The sequence below is a fragment of the Gopherus evgoodei genome, chromosome 2, assembly GCF_007399415.2.
Source record: "Gopherus evgoodei ecotype Sinaloan lineage chromosome 2, rGopEvg1_v1.p, whole genome shotgun sequence".
Taxonomy (NCBI): Eukaryota; Metazoa; Chordata; order Testudines; family Testudinidae; genus Gopherus; species Gopherus evgoodei.
Genome location: NC_044323.1, coordinates 120,109,972 through 120,129,549, shown reverse-complemented (window position 1 = coordinate 120,129,549; position 19,578 = coordinate 120,109,972). Strand labels below are relative to the sequence as shown.

The window sequence follows — 19,578 nt, the reverse complement described above, 5'->3', positions numbered from 1 at the left end:
TCCTGTACCCCATCTCCACAGAGCGGGGAAGAGGGGACGGACACAACAGGGCTCAGGACGGAGGGAGCTTGCTGGCAGCAGCTGCAGATTCAACTTGCTGATCTACTTAAAAAGGCTATGTACTTAAAGTGGGGTCTGTGTACTTAAAGGGGCAATGAGCATCACACACACACTTTGGAAAGTGGTGCACCTCAGTGGGATAGTGTGGGTTCATCATCAGATTCAGTTTCCGCAGGAAATGTTTGCAGCCATTGCCATGCATCTATTGTGTCTCCTCCCTCCATTTGTGCTGCCTTGTAGCATAGGTGCCAACTCTGTGGGTGCTCCGGGGCTGGATCACCCACGACTTAAAATTAGTGGGTGGGTGCTCTGCACACACCGGCAGCCAAGCTCCCCTCCCCACCTCCTTCCCCCTGAGCGTGCCACATCCCCGCTCCTCTACCTACCTCCCAGCGCTTCCTGCCTGGCTGCCGCCAAACAGATGTTTGGCAGTGTTAGCACGCTCCGGAAGGGAGGGGGTGGAGCAGAAATATGGCATGCTCAGGGGAGGAGGCGGGGAAGAGGCAGGGCCAGGGTAGGAATTTGGGGAAGGAGTTGGAATATTGGCAGGGAGGGTGTGGAGCTAGGGTGGGGACTGTGAGGAAGTGGTTGGAATGGGGGCAGGGAAGGGGTGGAGTGGAGGTGGGGCTGGAGGAGGTCAAGCACCCATGGGAAGGTGGGGAAGTTGGTGCCTATGCCTTGTAAAGTGTGAGGCTACATTAACGTGTTAACCCAGGGGTCTCAAACTCCGGCCTGGGGACCATCTGTGGCCTGAGAACCTCCCCAATGTGGCCCGCGGGGCTCCAGCCATTTTGTGGCCAGGTCTGTCCCTTGGTGTGGCCCCCGGGCGATTTACAATGGCTTCTGCTTGCTTGCTCCACGTGTCTGCTGGCTCCTCCCTGCGGCCCTGGGACAGGGCAGGGCTGTGCCTCTGCATGCTGCCCCTGCCCCAACCGTTGGCCGCAGGTGCAGTGCCTGGAGGCAGCAGCACGCGGAGGCCCCAGCCTGCCCGGCCTTGGAGCTCCAGGTAAGTGGGCCCTCCAACTCCCTCCCAGAGCCTGCACCCCACTTCTTCCCCATATACCTCCTCCCACCCCTAAACTCCCTCCCAGCCACCAAACTCCCTCCCACAGCCTTCAACCCTACCACTGTCCCAGCCCAGAGCCTGCACCCGGCACCCAAACTCCATCCCAGGGCCTTAGGCAGATGTGGGTTGGAGTTTGGGGCGATGGGTTCTGGGCAGCATGAGTGACATTATTGGCCCACTGGGAGGATGTGAGGGCTGGCACTGGCCTTAAGGTAAATTGAGTTTGAGACCCTGGTGTTAACCCTTGAGAGCTCAGCTGAGTGCTCGTTCATCATTTAACAGTAAGGCATTCCCTGGGAAATATCCCGTCCTCTGACTTCACCACCTCAACCAAGCTTCACAATAATCACTGCTGTGTACAGTATTAAATTGTTTGTTTAAAACTTATACTGTGTGTGTGTGTATATATATATTTCTCTGGAACCTAACCTCCACTATTTACACTAATTCTTATGGGGAAATTGGATTTGCTTAACATTGTTTTGCTTAAAGTAGCATTTTTCAGGAACATAACTACAACAATAAATGGGGAGTTACTGTAATAAGTTTGAAATGTTTTGATACTTCATTTGAATCCCAAACACAAATAGTTCCTTCCCTCTCAACTGGATGACAGAAGTACCGATTTCTCTGCTTATCCATCTCCATGCAGAGTGAAGAAACATTGTCTCCTTGCCACCATTTCTATATAAAAGTGGAAACCCCCATCTATTTCACACACTCCAAAATATTTACTAGCTGGAACACCCAGTGTATTTGAAACTTCCTAATACTGCTGGATATGATAATAATTTACACTTCAAGACACTACAAGGTGCTATTATTCAAGATACTTTAATAAATTAGATGAATACACTTGTCAGACATTCCTGTTTTCACAACAGAAAATGGAGTTTAAAAATTAAATGGTTAAACAAACTAAATACAGATTCATTTGGCTCAGCTGGGTCTGCTGCCTTATCTAAAGAGCACACCTGTTAACATTTAGTATCTTTACACAGTGATCAGCTCCACAACTTGCAAGCTGCAACCATTCACTGTTGTCTTGGTCATTATGTCCAGCTCTGCCCACCCGATTTCTCCAGCATAGCCGTTTGACAGCAAGAGTATGACTTTGGCTGCAATGAAGACGGAAGACATTGAAAAAAAGAATACATACACCAACTTCAAAATGTCAAACTCAGTTGGACTTCTGAGTTTAAATATCATCATCTATCTAATTAGTGCACTCCCTTTCAGTGCTACCAGCTGAGAAAAATTGATTTGTCATGACCTGAAGGTATTAAACACTCCACAATTTCTAGGGTTATTAACACTAATGACATTTTATCCTCTCACTTGTCAATAATTAAAACTGCTATCAATTTCAAGTTTCACCACATTAGTTTCAGGTTAAGCATCTCACTTGCTCAGAAATGACACTGCTGACTAAATGCTAGAACATTGTTTGATGTATCTTTCAAATCGACTAAGTATTCATGAGCCAAAGTCACAATGTTCATCTGCAGATCCAAATGTGAATCCCAATTTCCTGAATGTATGGTGGTGGTGGAGGGTGATTCTAGTGCATGGCTCTGATTGGAATTCATCTATAATTTCTAATTACAAAATCAGAGCAACACTGTAGCTTCCCTTCCTGTAGTGTACTCTAAAATACTGCTGTCATTTACTGAAGATATCAGTCTAAGGTTTCTGACTGATGATCATGCCCAGGCCCCCAAAATAAAGAGTAGGGTATAATTCCAGTATAATGAGTAATTTTTTTTCTTACTTCTTAAAACAGAATGCAATGCATAAGCTAGTGCTTAGGAGCATAATGACTTAGAGGTGGCAGGAGGATGTTTTCACTGCCACTTTTGTGGTTTCAAAATTTTCCATTCCATATTGGAATGAAAACCAAACCTTTTGAAACATTTTCACACAAAACTGATGTGTCTGTGAGTATCTTTCTCTCTCCAAGCAGGTGGTCAGGATATCAGCCTGGGCTGTGGAAGACCTAGGTTCAAGTCCCTGCTCTGCCAGATTCACAGTAGTTTTTCATCCCAAATCACTCCAAATCAGGCAGAGCAGGGTGCTTTAACCTGGGTCTCTGACATCCCAGGCCAATCCTCTACCCACCCACTTACAGGAACTCTCTGAACAACAGTTTTGTGGAAATGGATGTGTCTGTGAAACATTTTGGTTCAATGAAATGTTCCTGACCAGCTTTATAATGATTGTTGTATGTGCCCACCACGTCACTACAGTACCAGTCTGTATACCTTATGTGCTAATCCTTTTGGGTTTGCTTTCTGTATGGAAGGTGCCATATAAAATTGCTTGTTCTAGCTACAATGCTTCCTGAGTAACAGTGATGATTAGGATGTTGAATTTAAACTAAAAAGTTACTTGGACCAAATTAAAGGAACTTAAGAATTGGTGCTGAAGTATGATTATGACTTGGGAACAACTATTAGAAAGTCATACCCTATCTGGAGCCTTTCTGGAATGGCCATAGCCCTGCACCAACTCCCAGTGAATACAGAGCTAGGAATCACCATGTCTTCTCTCACTTCCTACTCCTCTCCACATTTTAACAGTGATTTTTTAAAAACATTTTTAAAAGCTTCAATCCTATTCTACCCTTAGAGGTGACATCAAAGGAGTTCTTAAAAACTGGGTTTATGCCCTTTTTTGCCTTTCTCTGATATTTAATGGCAGCCTGAAATAAAATTTTTGTCTTTAAAAAGCTTCCTTGGAAATATCAGGAATGCTGATGCTGGTCTTTCCCAGGTTTTGCTGGAGGATTTCTTGGGGTTACAGGGGTTGCATATTGTCTTTTTCTGAAAAAACTTCAAGAGCTTTTCATACACCATAAAAACAGCAAAAAAAAAAAAAAAAAAAAGGTGTATCTGAATAAATTTAATTCAGAATTCCAGTACTGTCCAGATCTCAAAGAAAGTTCCTTCCTTGCATATGACTTGTGTGATAAACTCAGGACAGACAGCTGTGGGGTGGAGGGTGGGGGTGGGGGGAAAACAGTCCCAGAAGATTAAAAAGCCTTCCTCCCTATCAACTGAGGTGGCGTAACTACAGGTTAATCAGGTTCTGCTGAGAAGGGGTTACCAGAGAATCAGTTAGAATCAGCTGAGAGGGAGCTACTTGAGGTCAGTTAGGATTAGCTAATTCCAACTAAGGGCTGCCTGAGACCTTTTTAAACCCTCCCCTGTTGGGAGAAGGGGGGTGGCAGGAGAGAGAGAAGGAGTCAAGCTGCTAGTAGGCTAGGAGCAGCAAGACAGCGAGCCTCACCAGGAGGGGAGGCTGCATTCTCTCCCATAAGGGAAGAAAAACAAGCCCAAAAGACTGGCTGAGAGAAGGAACAGACTGCCCCATGCATCCTAGAAGGACTGTTTTACTCAAGTCCATCTCACCAAGGCTAAAAACAGCTGAGGCTGGTGAGACCGAGAAGGTATCTTGCCACACTTGTAAGACAGGATAGGTCTGGAGAACTGCTCATGAGACCCTTCAACCAAAAAGATACCTGTTGTCAGTCTCAACACATTTGGTCCAATCAGTCAACACTGGTCTCTGCTCACTCTGCTTCCATGTGTACAAGTTAATCTTCCCACACTCTAACCCTACTGCAATGATGTAGCTGTTGAGAAAGAACAATTATGTTATTTCTAAAAAGCTTGAATCAATAATTTTCAAAAAAGATGATCACTACCCAAATCATGCACATTTTATGTTGAAACCTGCTCTTCAAATCAATATTTTATCATCATCAAAAGAACATGTAAATGAAAACAAAAATATAATGTTAAAAGAGAGCAAGCAACAGACCTATAAAAGGCTTCCACTGACTAAAGTGGAAAACAAATATCAATTTCAGGTAAAAAGAAAAAACCACCAACAAACGAATTACAGAATGCAGAGGTAACAATACCTTTCATCAAGAGCAAGCACATGGCTGATACTGACTGCAGTGACAGAATCCCCAGCATCCAGCATTGAAGAACAAGGCTCGATTGCACCTAGCCCACTGCTTTCAGTAGCTCCAGCTGAGCCACAGTCACCCCAGATAATGACCTATTAGAAATAAGAGAATCAATTGTTCCCTTTTATCTTTTATGTACCTGTGCTTAGGAACTAAGAACACATCAGGAATAGCAGTAATTTTGCATTGTGGTGTGGAGGTAGGCAGAGCAAAACTCTTTCCCCCACCCCCCACCCCCAAATAAACAACAGCTTCTATTTATAGGAATTCAAATCTTTCTTAAAAACAGAGTTTAGAGTGGTATTATTAAAGATGTTGGCACCAATATCCAGTAAATATACGTCCACTTGTAAGTGCAGAATGAATCAAGTTACAGACTCCTTGATTAAAAAACACATGCACAAAATGACACACAGCATGTTCTCCTTTTGTTGCTATATACAATAAAAAAAAAGCAAATCACTGGCCATAATCTTGCACATGCTTATGTACGTGCTTAGTTTTATGCACCCAAGTAGCCCCAATGACTTCCATGTCACTATTCATACATATGATACAGTTGCTAAATCCAAATACGTTTATTTCAAATCAATGCTTACTTTATGCTGTTCTTTTCGTTAGTTCCTTTTGTATTACACCTCTACCTCGATATAACGCTGTCCTTGGGAGCCAAAAAAATCTTACCATGTTATAGGTGAAACCACATTATATACAACTTGATTTGATCCGCTGGAGCGCGCAGCCCCGTCCCCCTGGAGCACTGCTTTACTGCGTTATATCCGAATTCATGTTATATTGGGTGGCGTTATATCGGGGTAGAGGTATAGTTACCTTTTTGTCCCGACTTCCGGTAATGAAATATTTGCTGTCTGGGGTCCAATCACAAGACCAAATGATCCGGCTATGCACAGCTGTGTTTTTGTCTGTGTATGCAAAGAGGCTGAAAACAGGTTCTGGAATAAAACAAGTAAACAGAAGAAAAATCCTTGTGATTATCTTTTGTAAAAAAAAAAAAAAAAAAACTGCTCTTATTTTGCTTTGAAAGCAGTAAAGGGAGTGGGGGACCAAAGCTACAGAAATAATCCTGTACAATCCCATCCCCAGCTCCAAGTGACTTTAGTGGGAGCTGGGATAGTCAGCACTTTGTAGGAAGGATCAAGCCATATTCCTTTCATATTTATTATATATGAACAATGACCAATATAACTAGTCAGCCTAATTACAATATAATACTGTTAGCTGTAACACCAGATGATAGCAAAAATAGTTTTATCTTCTGCATGCATATCTCTCACTCTGAAAATGTATCCATGCCTATAAGAATACTCTTTCATATTCTACTTGGTCTAATTCTATGACATTCGGTTTATTTTTGATAGTATCTTAATAAATACATTTTAGTGACTTTGAAAAGTATTACCAATGTAACTTTCACTGTATCATCATGCGTGCAGAAGTCACTGACCCAATAACAGTTCTTCATTCTTTACTACAAAAAACTCCTGTGATATTGCAAATTTCCAGAATCATGCAGTCTTGGGTAGCAATTTTTTGTTTTAAGTTTAACTGTTAACAACAGAAAAGCTTTCTCATTTACTGCAATGGAAAAAGCAGTAATCTTAAATTTTAATAGGCCTTTAAATTTATTGGGATGGCAGTAAATGTAGTTTTACTTTAAACTGATTTGGTGATGTGTACTTCGTTGACAGATGGGTTCTGGATTTGTACATGAAAAGAGAATCTCTTCCTTCCACCTCCCACAGAGTACTCCTGATCCTTAACTTGGAACAGTGTGCGCTATTTGGAGTTTAAACTAAATGTGCCAATCTTATTCCTACTGCTTTATTAAAGTAACACAAACATAGACAAAAGAAGTTTCTCCAGTGAGAGTACTGTAAACAAGCTAGCAAGATTAGTGCTAGATTGGACTGGCATACTTAAACATCAGTAACACATACTTTCAGAAGTTAATGAGCAAAAAATCTTGGGAAAGTGGGAAGTACAGCAGATTTTCTTCTCGTTCATATCTAAGACCTCATCTACAAAGTAAAACACCAAAACATTTTTTCCTTCCTTTCACAAAAACTTTAAAATAGATGCTGAAACTCAACTGAAAACAACATTCAAAGTTGACTGCTTTTCTGACTGAAATCAGTGGAAAAGACTCGATTTCTGTTACAAAGCTTCCTGCCTGTTTCACAGGAAAATGGCAGTCTCTGTGGAATAAGCTCAGAGCCTTCCACAGCCACAAAATGTTGACATTTTTACTTATTTAATTTATTTGCCATTTGTATTTACATTTTTGTATCCCCCAAAATCTCTTTGCAATGTTTAAAAAAATCCTAACCCCGCCCCCTCCCAAAAACAAAACAAAAAACAACCAGTCCACCAACCACTGGAGTTTCCTCTTAGCAGATTATTTATGGGAGATAATATCAAACATCAAAATCTGGGGATATTTAACTTATTTAGAAGAATCAACACGGCCAATTTTCATATCTGACAAAACCAATGGAAATTTAAGTTTTAATAATCTAATGTACTATCAGGTAAGAAAGTTTGTTTTTAAATGTGATTTTTAACCTAATAGTATTGCTTTAGGCCATGTCTACACTATATAGTTTAGTCGACAAAAGTCAACTTTTGTCTACAAAACAGTGGAGATACACACACTAAAATGCTCCTCCCACCAATGTAACTCCCCTGCTACACCAACATAATAAAACCACCTTGACAAGCATGAGCTTTTTGAGACACAGTTAGAGTGACGCAGCATCAGTATAGACAATGTGCATGACTATGTTGCCCTAACTGGCCTCCAGGAGGTTCTCCCAATGCCCATCATGACCGCTGGTCAGCAGTTTGAACTCTGCTGCCCTGAAGGTACACAGGTATGCTCCCCTCCCACATTTAAAGGCCCAGGACATTTGAAATTCCTCTTCCCATTTGCTTGGCATGCACAGTTCACAAAGCATCTTCCCAGCTGACCATGCCAGCCTTCCACGGCAGACGCTTTTCTGCGTGAAGCACACCAGAGCTGTTGGATCTATTGAGTCTATGGGGAGAGGAGGCCGTGCAGTCGCAGCTTTGCTCTAGCAACATGAACTTTGATACTGACGGTTGATTGCAGTGGCATGCAGGAGAAGGGGCATAAGAGGGACATGCAGCAGTGCTGCTCTAAGATCAAGGAGCTGAGGGCAAGCATGCCAGAAGGCCACGGATGCCAATCATTGCTCTAGTGCAGCGCCGAAAACATGCTGCTTCTATAAGGAGCTGCATGCCATCCTCGGCAGCGATCCCACCTCCTCTTCCAAGTGCCTGTGGATACTTTGGGGGAACTAGAGGCAGCAGCCAGTGGACTCAACCCCAATGATGAAGTGGTGGATGGGAAAGTGGAGCTGAAGGATGATGTGAAGCACACAGCAGGGCTGTCCAGTGGTGCGGTGAATCAGGACCTCTTTTCCACTCTGGAGAGGTCTAGCCAGGCCCAGCACTCTGGCTCTGGCATGCAGCAGAGGGGAGCTCCGATAAGTGCTCATTTTGCTTTGATACTGCATGGTGAGAGGAGATTGAGCTGTCATGTACTTTGTTATATTGTAGAGGAGGGAGAAGGGACAGAAATTAACAATAGAGCCTGTCCATATATGCAGTGGGGCCACGGCGGAAAAGTTTGTTAATGTACATAGAGATGTCCTGGGAACCCTCCGTAGAGATCTCTAGAAACTTCCCTGCATGTATTCTGCAATCCTCTGCTGAAGGTTCCTTGGCAAAGCTGCCCTGTTTCTCCCCTGGCTGTAAGAAACTTTGCTGTGCCATCTGGCAATTATTTCTGCAGGGACCAGAGCGGCACACAGGCGAGCAGCATACAGAGTTGGTCTGAAGCAACACACATACAGGAGATGCATCTTGCATCCTGGGTTACCCTCAGGAGTGAAATATTGGATTTGATTATCCTAGGCTATGGAAAAAGGTACCAATATTTAGAATTGTCTCTCTAGCTGTTTGTAGTGATCCCCTTTGCAAACCACCTGTGACACTGCACCCCACATTTTTCACAGTGATAGTATCATGATATGATTATGTCATAATTATGATGCATTTTGTACAAGATGGGTAGTGAAGTGTCATTGGAAAAGTTATGATTTACTGAATATGATTATGCTATTTTATATGCATGTATCATTTTTGTATCTAAAGTTAGAACAACAATGAAGAAGCCAGACAGTGCTGATGGCCCATCAGCAAAGACAATGGACCCTGGAAGAACTTAACCTCCCTGTGAATATTCCAGACAAGCTGTAAGTAATGGCTGCCATGACTCAGCAAGGTATGCAAGAACATGTGAGCAGGCTACATGACTCTGGACTCCATCATGGGATCTCAATGTTTTTCAACAAACTGAGTTTGGGAACAAAGGGTTCCTGCCATATGCTAAAGCTATATAAGGCACGGAGTGACATCCTCTGGTGTTCTTCACTCCCCACACAAGAGGACTCCTGGAAACACCTGAGGAACAAAAACTAAACTGGGGGAAGTGCTGGACCCAGGATAAAGGGATTTCTAGCCTGTGTCTGAAAAACCTGGGGATTCCAAGCTATAAAGCAGGTGCACCTTGTACCTTGAGAATCTGCTAGCCTGCTTGAACCATCAATCAGGGTGAAAGATTGTTAATTCAAATCCTATCTTTCTAGTAAATTAAGCTTAGTTTGTGTTTTTGTTTATTTACTAGGTAATCTGCTTTGATCTGTTTATCACTTTAAATCTATCTTTTGCAGTTAATAAATTTGTTTTTGCTTTATTTAAACCAGTGAGTTTGAAGAAGTGCTTGGAAATCTTAGCTCAAGGGGCAAAGGCTGCTGCATTTCCTTTTCACATTGAGAGGGAGGCGAACTGGATAATAAATTCATACTGTTCAGGGTTTTAACCAGGGCAGGACGGTATAGCTCTGGGGTCCTAGACTGGGAAGCTGGAGGTTATTTTGGCTGTAGCCTCTCTATTGTTGGTCATGCAGTGACTGGTCAGAGAGCCTGCATGTAACTGCAGCTGGGTGTGTCCCTGCCAATGTGAATGCTAGTGGAGGTGTAGGACCAAGAGCAGGTCTGCAGCTCGTCACAGCAGTACAGTGTGAGAGGGATCCCAGGCTGGTGGGTCAGAAGGCTCAGTGGTATTCTACTTCTAGGTGGTACCCCGGGGGGAACCCATCACACCACCCTTTATCAATTCTTGCCCATTCCCCCTTGTCATCCTCCTCCCTGCAAACTCATCATATTTGGGACTCATGCCGATGTGCGTGCTAGCCAAGGGATAGTGAAAAAGAGGTGTGTGCAACTTTTATGATTCACAGCTGTAAGCACACACACAATACTGTTTCTGTTCATTGTTTCATTGGCTTCTGCAGATGTGCCCTTGAGGACCCACTCCTCTACAACAGCAGAGCACCTCCTTCAGATAAGGTGGAGGACCAGGAGGAGTAAAGAGATGTTTTGCAAAGTGCTGCAGTCAACAGATGTAGCACATGGCAAACAAGAGCATGGAGGGAGTCAATTAACGAAAGACTGAGGCTGGATAGCTGGAAAGGACACAGAGGCAGAAGTGGATGATAAAGCTCCCGGAGGGCCAGACAGAGATGAAGTCCCTCATTACTATGCACTATGAGCAAGTCTGTGCATAATTTCCCCTGTAACCACTACAGAACTTCGGTCCATGCCCTCCCTAAACTCCCCTACCACATTCCTCATGTGTTCTCGGTCCCTCGCAATACCCTGTGCACTCAATGCCTTGGGACTTGTTTCCCAGTGAAAGCTAGAGTTACACACAGCTATGAGAGAACTAACCTTGAGACTGTTTCTCATTGTCATGTCCCATGTTTGACCAAAAATTTGTGTTTTGTCCTGTTATTAAACTTGAATTTTTGAAATGACTCTTTATTTGTGACATACACACATCAGTCAGCGCTAACATTGAAACACAGTGGCTACAGGTGGGAATATTTGCTTAGTACAATTAATGCTCAGGAAGCAAGCATAGAGGGACAATTCAAGGGGACAAGAAAACATTGCCTGGCCGAATGCATTACATCAGGGTAGGCAACTTATGGCACGGGTGCCGAAGGCGGCACGTGAGCTGATTTTCAGTGGCACTCACACTGCCTGGGTCCTGGCCACTGGTCCAGGGGGCTCTGCATTTTAATTTAATTTTAAATGAAGCTTCTTAAACATTTTAAAAAGCTTATTTACTTTACATACAACAATAATTTAGTTATATATTATAGACTTATAGAAAGAGACCTTCTAAAAATGTTAAAATGTATTACTGGCACGCGAAACCTTAAATTAGAGTGAATAAATGAAGACTTGGCACACCACTTCTGAAAGGTTGCCGACCTCTGCATTACATAAAGACACATTACTGGGACTTATTGTCAAAATGCTCCTTTAAAGCCTCCCTGATTCAAACAGCCTTCCACTGCACCCCTCTAATTGCCCTTGTTTCTGGCTGTTCAAAATCAGGAGCCAGACGATCAGCCCCAGTTGTCCACCCTGGGAAACTTTTCACCCTTTGCGTCACAAACATGCAGAATACAGCAGGCCACAATGACCATCGGAATACTTTTCTCACTGAGGCCTAACCGGCCAGCATCCTTTTAATTGACCAAAGGCACATTCAACAATCATTCGATGCCTGCTGAGCCTGTTGTTGAAGTGCTCCTTGCTGCTCATGAGCCACAGGAGCAAAGGGTAAGGTGGGGTTTCCAAGGATCACTATGGGCATTTCCACAATCCTCAATGGAATCTTCTGGTCTGGAAAGAAAATCCCAGCGTGCAGCTTTCTATAGAGTCCAGTGTTCTGAAAGATGTGTGCATGATGCACCTTCCCTGACCATGCTGCATGGATGTCAGTGAAACTGCCCTGGTGAGTCACTAGCACCTGCAAGACCATGGAGAAGTAGCCCTTTCGGTTGATATACTCTGTTGCAAGATGGTCAGGGGGCCAAAATTCAGATGTGGTCCATCTATCGCCCCACTGCAGTTAGGGAATCCCATTGCCTCGAAGCCATCAATTATTTCCTGCACATTACCGAGAGTTATAGTCCTTCATAGCATTAATGACCCTGCACACTTGCATCACTGCCACCCCCACGGTGGACTTTCCCATTCAAAACTGATTTGCGACTGACCAGTAGCAAATGGAGTTGCCATCTTCCACACAATGACTGCCACTTGCTTTTCCACAGTGAGGGCAGCTCTCATTCTGGTTTCCTTGCACCGCAGTGCTGGAGCGAGCTCCACACACTGTTTCAGGACGGTGGATTTGTGCACCCGAAAGTTCTGCAGCCACTGCTCGTCATCCCATACATGCATCACGATGTGATCCCACCATTCAGAGCTTGTTTCCTGAGCTCAGTACCAATGGTCTACCATGGCAGCAGAAATCTTGTATTATTTGTTTCCATGGAGGCCAGCAGGGCATGCATCACCAATTCACTCTCTGTTTTGCAGCTCATGAAATAACTGCAGGACCAGCTGCATTATGTTCATAACGCTCATCACCAGACTGGTCAGTAGCTCAAGAGCCATGTTGTCAGGCAGAGATGGCAGGTGCACAGTTTACAAGGATTGTTGAAAAATGGCATGAAATGAAGTAGGAAGCCCATAGAATGATGGGACAGCGAACACATCCCCATGATGCACCACGATCCATTCCCAGAGCTCCCAGCAACAGAGGGTGACAGAGGGTGGCGAGTTGCACAGTGGGATAGCTCCCTGTGATGCAAAACACTGCCTGTCTATGCAAGAGCAACAACTGGTGACATACTCTGCAGACACAAGTGACTTATGATCGTCGACATAACTTAAGTCGACTTAACTCTGTAGTGGAGACACGGTCTTAGTTTTTAAACATAGGGCTCAGTACTGTCCCTTGAAATGCACTGTATACTTCATTTACTTGTAGCATACTTATTAAAATTTGTAAATACAAAGTATAATTATGCTACCAAATTTGCCTCATGAAAATTATAGATGTAGAAAACCCCTATGTAGAGTCCTGCGCAGATACAAAATTTATATCTGCGGATATAAAGTGGATATCCGTGGAGCTGCAGGGCTCTACCAGGAACCGCAGCAGTGAAAGCAGCAGCATGTCGGGCCATCACTCTGCGTCTCCTGTCCAGGAGCATGAGCTGCTTGCACCAAGGACAGCTGCCTGTGAGTCTAGTGCCCACCCCAGTGGGTAGGATTGGGGGCGATATAACCACACTGGAGGAGCTGCCCAAGCTGGGTGCTGGCTCCTGTAAGCAGCGGCCCGACATGCTGCTACTTTTGCCACTGTGGTTCCTGATAGAGCCCTGCAGCTCTGCGGATATCCACTTTATATCCGTGGATATCCGCATCCGCAGATATAAATTTTGTATCTGCGTAGGAGTCTAACCCTAGGTCATCCAGCCCAACAACCTGCAATGCAGCATATTTTTTAGTGCTTTTTAAAACTAAACTGGACAACGTGTTATGTTCTGGGATGGACCTCTCAGGTAAGAAACAACAATCACCCAGTCATGATGGACTTGATTTTCCAAGGCTGAAAGTCAAGAGAATCTCTTCTTATCAAATTATCCTCTAACAAAGGAGTTGATCAATGTCACCAATATCTCCCAGGCAGGTCTATCAGACACATACCTGATCAGGACCTGACTCTATGAAAATACTGTGGAGCTTAGTAACATTACACACCAACCACCTAGCAATTATGTTCAAATCAACAGCTGGTATAACTACAACCGCTTTCAGGATATGTATATGACATTTGAGTAAAACACACTCCACTAGGAGTTGGATCTTGCAGGATTTTCCAAGGCTGAAAGTCACATGAATCTCTTCTTATCAAATTCTCCTCTGACAGAGCCATGTTTGTAAAGTCAACGTACCCTATAGAGCAGTGGCTCTCAACCTTTCAAGACTACTGTACCCCTTTCAGGATTCTCATTTGTCTGCGTACCGCCAAGTTTCACTTCACTTAAAACCAGAATAAAAATACAAAAGTGTCACAGCACACTATTACTGAAAAATTGCTTACTTCCTCATTTTTACCATATAATTATAAAATAAATCAATGAGAACAGAAATATTGTACTTACATTTTAGTGTACAGAATACAGAGCAGTATAAACAAGTCATTGTCTATATGAAATTTTAGTTTGCACTGTCTTCACTAGTGCTTTCTATGTAGCCTGTTGTAAAACTAAGCAAATATCTAGATGAACTGAAGTACCCCCGGAAAACCTCTGCATATGCCCAGCGGAACACGTACCCCTGGTTGAGAACCACTGCTGTAGAGTGCATAGAAAGCACCAGAGAGGTGGGAGGTGGCTAATCTTATCAAAAAATACTGAACAGATATACAGCCCTACTACACTAGGCCAACAGACTCTGAGCTGGACATCAGTCTAATAGTGTCCTTTAGCCTGCACAGGAGTGACAGACCACAACAAACAAACAACTTACTTAATGGATTATAGTTTTACACTTCAGACCACACATCATAGGTTTCCTGTAACGAGTATTTTTATAGCTCTGGTTTAGTGAAACCAAATCAAATTACTTGACAAAACCCAGAGATAGCACATCCTATATACATATATTATTATTTCAACACATGTATTTATTTTATTAATATGTTTATGCCTGGCTTTCTACATTTTATCTACTTTGTGGCTGGTCCATACGACAATAAATGTACAGTATGTGAACAATTCTCTATTTCCTAAAGAGTGAAAAAATAAAAGTAAAACAAGATGTTATAGTGAGATATAATCGAATCTTACTAACTTATTGTTAAAATTGTTTTAAAAGCTAAACTTGTTTACTAGTTTCAATACCTCTTTTTGAATAGACACACCAATGCGATGTAGCTTACCTGATTGCAATGGTTTTTTATCCTGATTTTTCCACAGTGACCAATTCCTATCTCTGGAAACTGCTAATAAGAATTTGTCATCAGGAGAAAATGCCATCTGAGTAACGGTCAGATTGTGAAAAGACAAGCTTTGCAGCTGCTTCCAAGAAATGGTGCTCCACAAAATAATTGCTGCGTGTTCTTTTTTGGAAGCCTGTAAGGACAGGGACAAAACCACTGAAAATGAAGGAAAGGAAACAAAACACAAAATTACACCACCTTAAAATATTAGCATGATTTTTTAAATACTTGCAACTGAGTTAGATTGAATTTTCCTCTAGGAAGTTCCAAGTTTTATTTTCACTCAGATGTTACTATGATAGTAAGGATGTTTCCCGCTTAACCTTCTACTAATCTCTGGAAGCTGACAACAGTATATCTATGAATTCTGACAATTCACTTTCTTCTTAACTTGCTCAACACCAAAAAAACCAAAAATCATTTATTATTACTAATTTTTGTACATTCATTTGCACATGTCCATAAGGCAAAATATACCTGTTTTATGGATGGACAAACTGTGGCACAGAAAAGTTAAGTGGCTTTCCCCAAGTCACTGGGAGTCAAGTAGCAGAATGTAGATGACAACTTAAAATCCTGTCTCCCAATCCCGTGCTCTAACTTTTTAGACCACAATCCTTGTCAATCTGATATCATAAAACCCTTTTCAATAAATGGTGTTAAAATCTCTCTTTTCTTACCTTACATGCTGAGGCAACTATAGTTTTTGAATTGTTACAAGCAACACAAAATATTTCATAGCCATGTCCATATCTGAAACAGAAAATAAAATTTGTTATACAGATTACAGAATCTCGGTGATACATTTCAAGAGTTATATAGGATTTTTTTTTAAAAAACACCACTGAGATGTAAATTATGAGGCAATCTCAAAAACAACAATATGAGTATCTAATGTCCTTCATTTTTCCCTCAGACCTCTAGATCAAATCAATAAAGGAAGCAGTATTTAAAAGGCAATTCAAACCCTTCACGAACAGAATAAAAATGAGTTTGCCATTTACTTTACTGTTGTTAAATATCTATATTACAATAATGGCTGGAGGACCCAATCAGAATCAGGGGCCCATTGGGCTAAGTGTTGTACAAACACATAAAGACAAAGTCCCTGACCCAAAGAGTTTACAATCTAAAAATGAAAAATGATACACATGGTGTTTTTTTTTCATGGGTGGGAGAGGTACACAATTATATATTAACATATGAACTCGCTCAACACGATACATGCACATCAACACAAATCAGCCAGTCTTTCCCCAATACCTTTTTTGACCAGTTCTAGAAAATCACATTAACTCACATCTGGGGAACAGGGTGCTTGAAGGCTAGCATCCACTCTGAAGCACAGCCATAACATAGTATATTGTCTGAGGTGTATCACTGTTGTGCTAGGAGCAAAGTGTGAGCGAGATTCTGGGTAGAAGACTAGAGGGTAAACACTACTGGATGCCTTAACTTAGTCTGTTTTGTGTTAGGTATGTTATGCACAGACTAACCTGAAGTGACATACAACATAGCGGTGTTATGTATTAATTTCCCAGATGTGGGGGAGTTAGTTGGTTTTTTAAGATTTCGGAAGGGAGCTGCAATATGAAGAACAGGATCTTTGTTAAGCTGTCTGATTTTCTTGGGACTTCACTTTCATGAAAGGGCACTTTTATGAAGGTTTTTTTTCTTCATGAAAGTAATCAGTGCTTTGCTGAAAATCTTCCTGTACAAGATTGATGTTGGAGTAGAGAGCCTCCGCCCCCATGCTCTTGAGCAGGCTGAATCAATTCACAAAGAACAGGATCTTCAACCCAGCAGCTGTTGCTTTGTCAAAGACCTTGTTCTCTGTTCAATTGTTCTCCGCTGGTTGAAAAGCAAAGCACTGTTTTTCCCCCAGAAAGAGAGGATGATATCCCAATTTAAGGGCAAAATAGAACTCGAAAGAACTTAGTATAAGGCCTTTCTACACTACACACTTTTTTCGACAAAACAGTGGATGTGTACACACTGAAATGCTCCTCCCACTGAAGTAACTCCCCTGCTCAGTTTTTCAGTATCCTTCTTGAATTGTGGACAGTCTCACCAGCGCAAACTACAGAAGTAAAAATATCCTCTCCACTCCTTCTCAATATCCCCTGGTTTACACATACAAGCATTACATTAGCACTTTTGACCACAGCGTTGCACTGGGAGCTCATGTTCTCAGCTGATTATACATCATGACTCTCATGTTCTTTTACAAGCCACTGCTTTATAAGTGTTTTCCTCTATTCTGTTATATATGGGCTACATTCTTTGTTCTTAGGATTCTGCTCTCATCCACATTTCTTTATTACTGATAATCTTGTTAGCACACATATTATTTTAATCCTTTCTTTCTAAAGGATATATATTATTATTTGTATAATACTAGTGATAAGAGGCCTCAGTGAGGATGTAAGCATAAGCTGCCTAATTAGCAGCAGCTGTTTTCCTCAAAGCAAAATTCAGATGGTCAACAAAATGTTTGTTAAAGATGAAGCCTCATTTGACAAAAATACGAATTAAAAAGAGAAAAAGCTGGGAATGTTGCCTTCTACAGAAAGGGCATATAAAGTGTAGCATGCACAGTTCCAAAATGTAACCCTTGTCTTCCAGATGACACTAAACTGCTCAAGATAGTGAAGACCAAAGCAGACTGTGAAGAACTTCAAAAAGATCTCACAAATCTAAGTGACTGGGCAACAAAATGGCAAATGAAATTTAATGTGGATAAATGTAAAGTAATGCACATTGGAAAGAATAACCCCAACTATGCATACAATATGATGGGGACTAATTTAGCTACAACTAATCAGGAAAGGGATCTTGGAGTCATCGTGGATAGTTCTCTGAAGATGTCCATGCAGTGTGCAGAGGTGGTCAAAAAAGCAAACAGCATGTTAGAAATAATTAAAAAGGGGACAGAGAATAAGAAGGAGAATATGTTATTGCCCTTATATAAATCAGTGGTATGCCTACATCTTGAATACTGTGTACAGATTAGGACTCCTCATCTCAAAAATAATATACTGGCACTAGAAAAGGTTCAGAGAAGGGCAACTAAAATGATTAGAGGTTTGGAACAGGTCCCATATGAGGAGAGAATAAAGAGGCAAGGACTTCTCAGCTTGGAAAAAAGGAGACTAAGTGGGGGTATGATAGAGGTATATAAAATCATGAGTGATGTGGAGAAAGTAGATAAGGAAAAGTTATTTACTTATTCCCATAATACAAGAACTAGGGGTCATCAAATAAAATTAATAGGCAGCAGGTTTAAAACAAATAAAAGGAAGTTCTTCACACAGCGCACAGTCAACTTGTGAAACTCTTTACCTGAGGAGGCTGTGAAGACTAGAACTACAACAGCATTTAAAAGAGAACTGGATAAATTCATGGTGGATAAGTCCATTAATGGCTATTAGACAGGATGGGTAAGGAATGGTGTCCCCAGACTCTCTTTGTCAGAGGGTGGAGATGGATGGCAGGAGAGAGATCATTTGATCATTAGGTTACGTTCACTCCCTCTGGGGCACCTGGCATTGTCCACTGTCGGTAGACAGGATAATGGGCGAAAAGGACCTTTGGTCTGACCCAGTATGGCTGTTCTTATATTCCTAGCATTAATATGACTATGTTCCATTCAAATATGAGATATCCCCAAATCCCCTGTTATTCTGGACACTTAGATGTTTAACAACATGTTTTGCATTCTTCTCCTTTGAAGAAAAACAATTATTTTATTTTAGCACTTTTCCTGGCAAATTGGTGATTGTTTCCCTAAAGCTGTCCAAATTTTGAGCACTGGGCTCTTTCAATAGCATTTCTTATAAAATACTTGACTTTAAAGTAGGTATTATGACAAAACTGCCACTGAAATAAAACAGGTTAATTTTTTAAAAATGACCATAAGGCATGATTAAGTTGGTAAATATATATGGCAAGCAGGTGCAGCCACTAACTGTCTGGGAAGTTGTTGATGCAGTTCTTGGTTTTGAAAAGCGAGGGAAACCCTGCTCTACCGACTCTTAGCTGGAGGGATTCAATTGATAGTGGTGGGAGATGGGGGTGGGTGTACTCAAGTATCACATTCTCGCATCTCTCCAAGATGTCATCTTGTGCTCCAAAATCTAAGCTTTATTTTAAAGCAAGCATCTAACTGTCATGGTTGTAAATAAAATCCTGTAAATTTGAACGGAGTGTCACATAGAATCATAGAATATCAGGGTTGGAAGGGACCTCAGGAGGTCATCTAGTCCAACCACCTGCTCAAAGCAAGACCAATTCCCAACTAAATCATCCCAGCCAGGGCTTTGTCAAGCCTGACATTAAAAACTTCTAAGGAAGGAGATTCCACCACCTCCCTAGATTAACCCATTCCAGTGTTTCACCACCCTCCTAGTGAAAAAGTTTTTCCTAATATCCAACCTAGACCTTCTCCACTGCAACTTGAGACCATTGCTCCTTGTTCTGTCATCTGCCACCACTGAGAACAGCC

At 42.0% G+C, this 19,578-nt stretch overlaps 1 protein-coding gene across 6 annotated transcripts in view; it reads right to left on the bottom strand.

Annotated features, from left to right (window-relative positions):
* Positions 1-19,578, bottom strand: part of ELP2 (elongator acetyltransferase complex subunit 2) — a 124,778-nt gene that overhangs the window by 1,857 nt on the left and 103,343 nt on the right. For 4 of the 6 annotated variants that reach the window (XM_030551623.1, XM_030551622.1, XM_030551624.1 and 1 more), the window contains 6 exons: positions 15,755-15,827; positions 15,015-15,207; positions 5,934-6,055; positions 5,052-5,194; positions 4,647-4,760; positions 2,101-2,244 (listed from right to left, as the gene is read on the bottom strand). In XM_030551623.1, the coding sequence (XP_030407483.1) occupies positions 2,101-2,244; positions 4,647-4,760; positions 5,052-5,194; positions 5,934-6,055; positions 15,015-15,207; positions 15,755-15,827 (789 nt within the window). Of the gene's footprint in view, positions 1-1,941; positions 2,245-4,646; positions 4,761-5,051; positions 5,195-5,933; positions 6,056-15,014; positions 15,208-15,754; positions 15,828-19,578 lie in introns of those variants that run through there. The other 2 variants (XM_030551625.1, XM_030551626.1) reach the window with 1 other exon arrangement.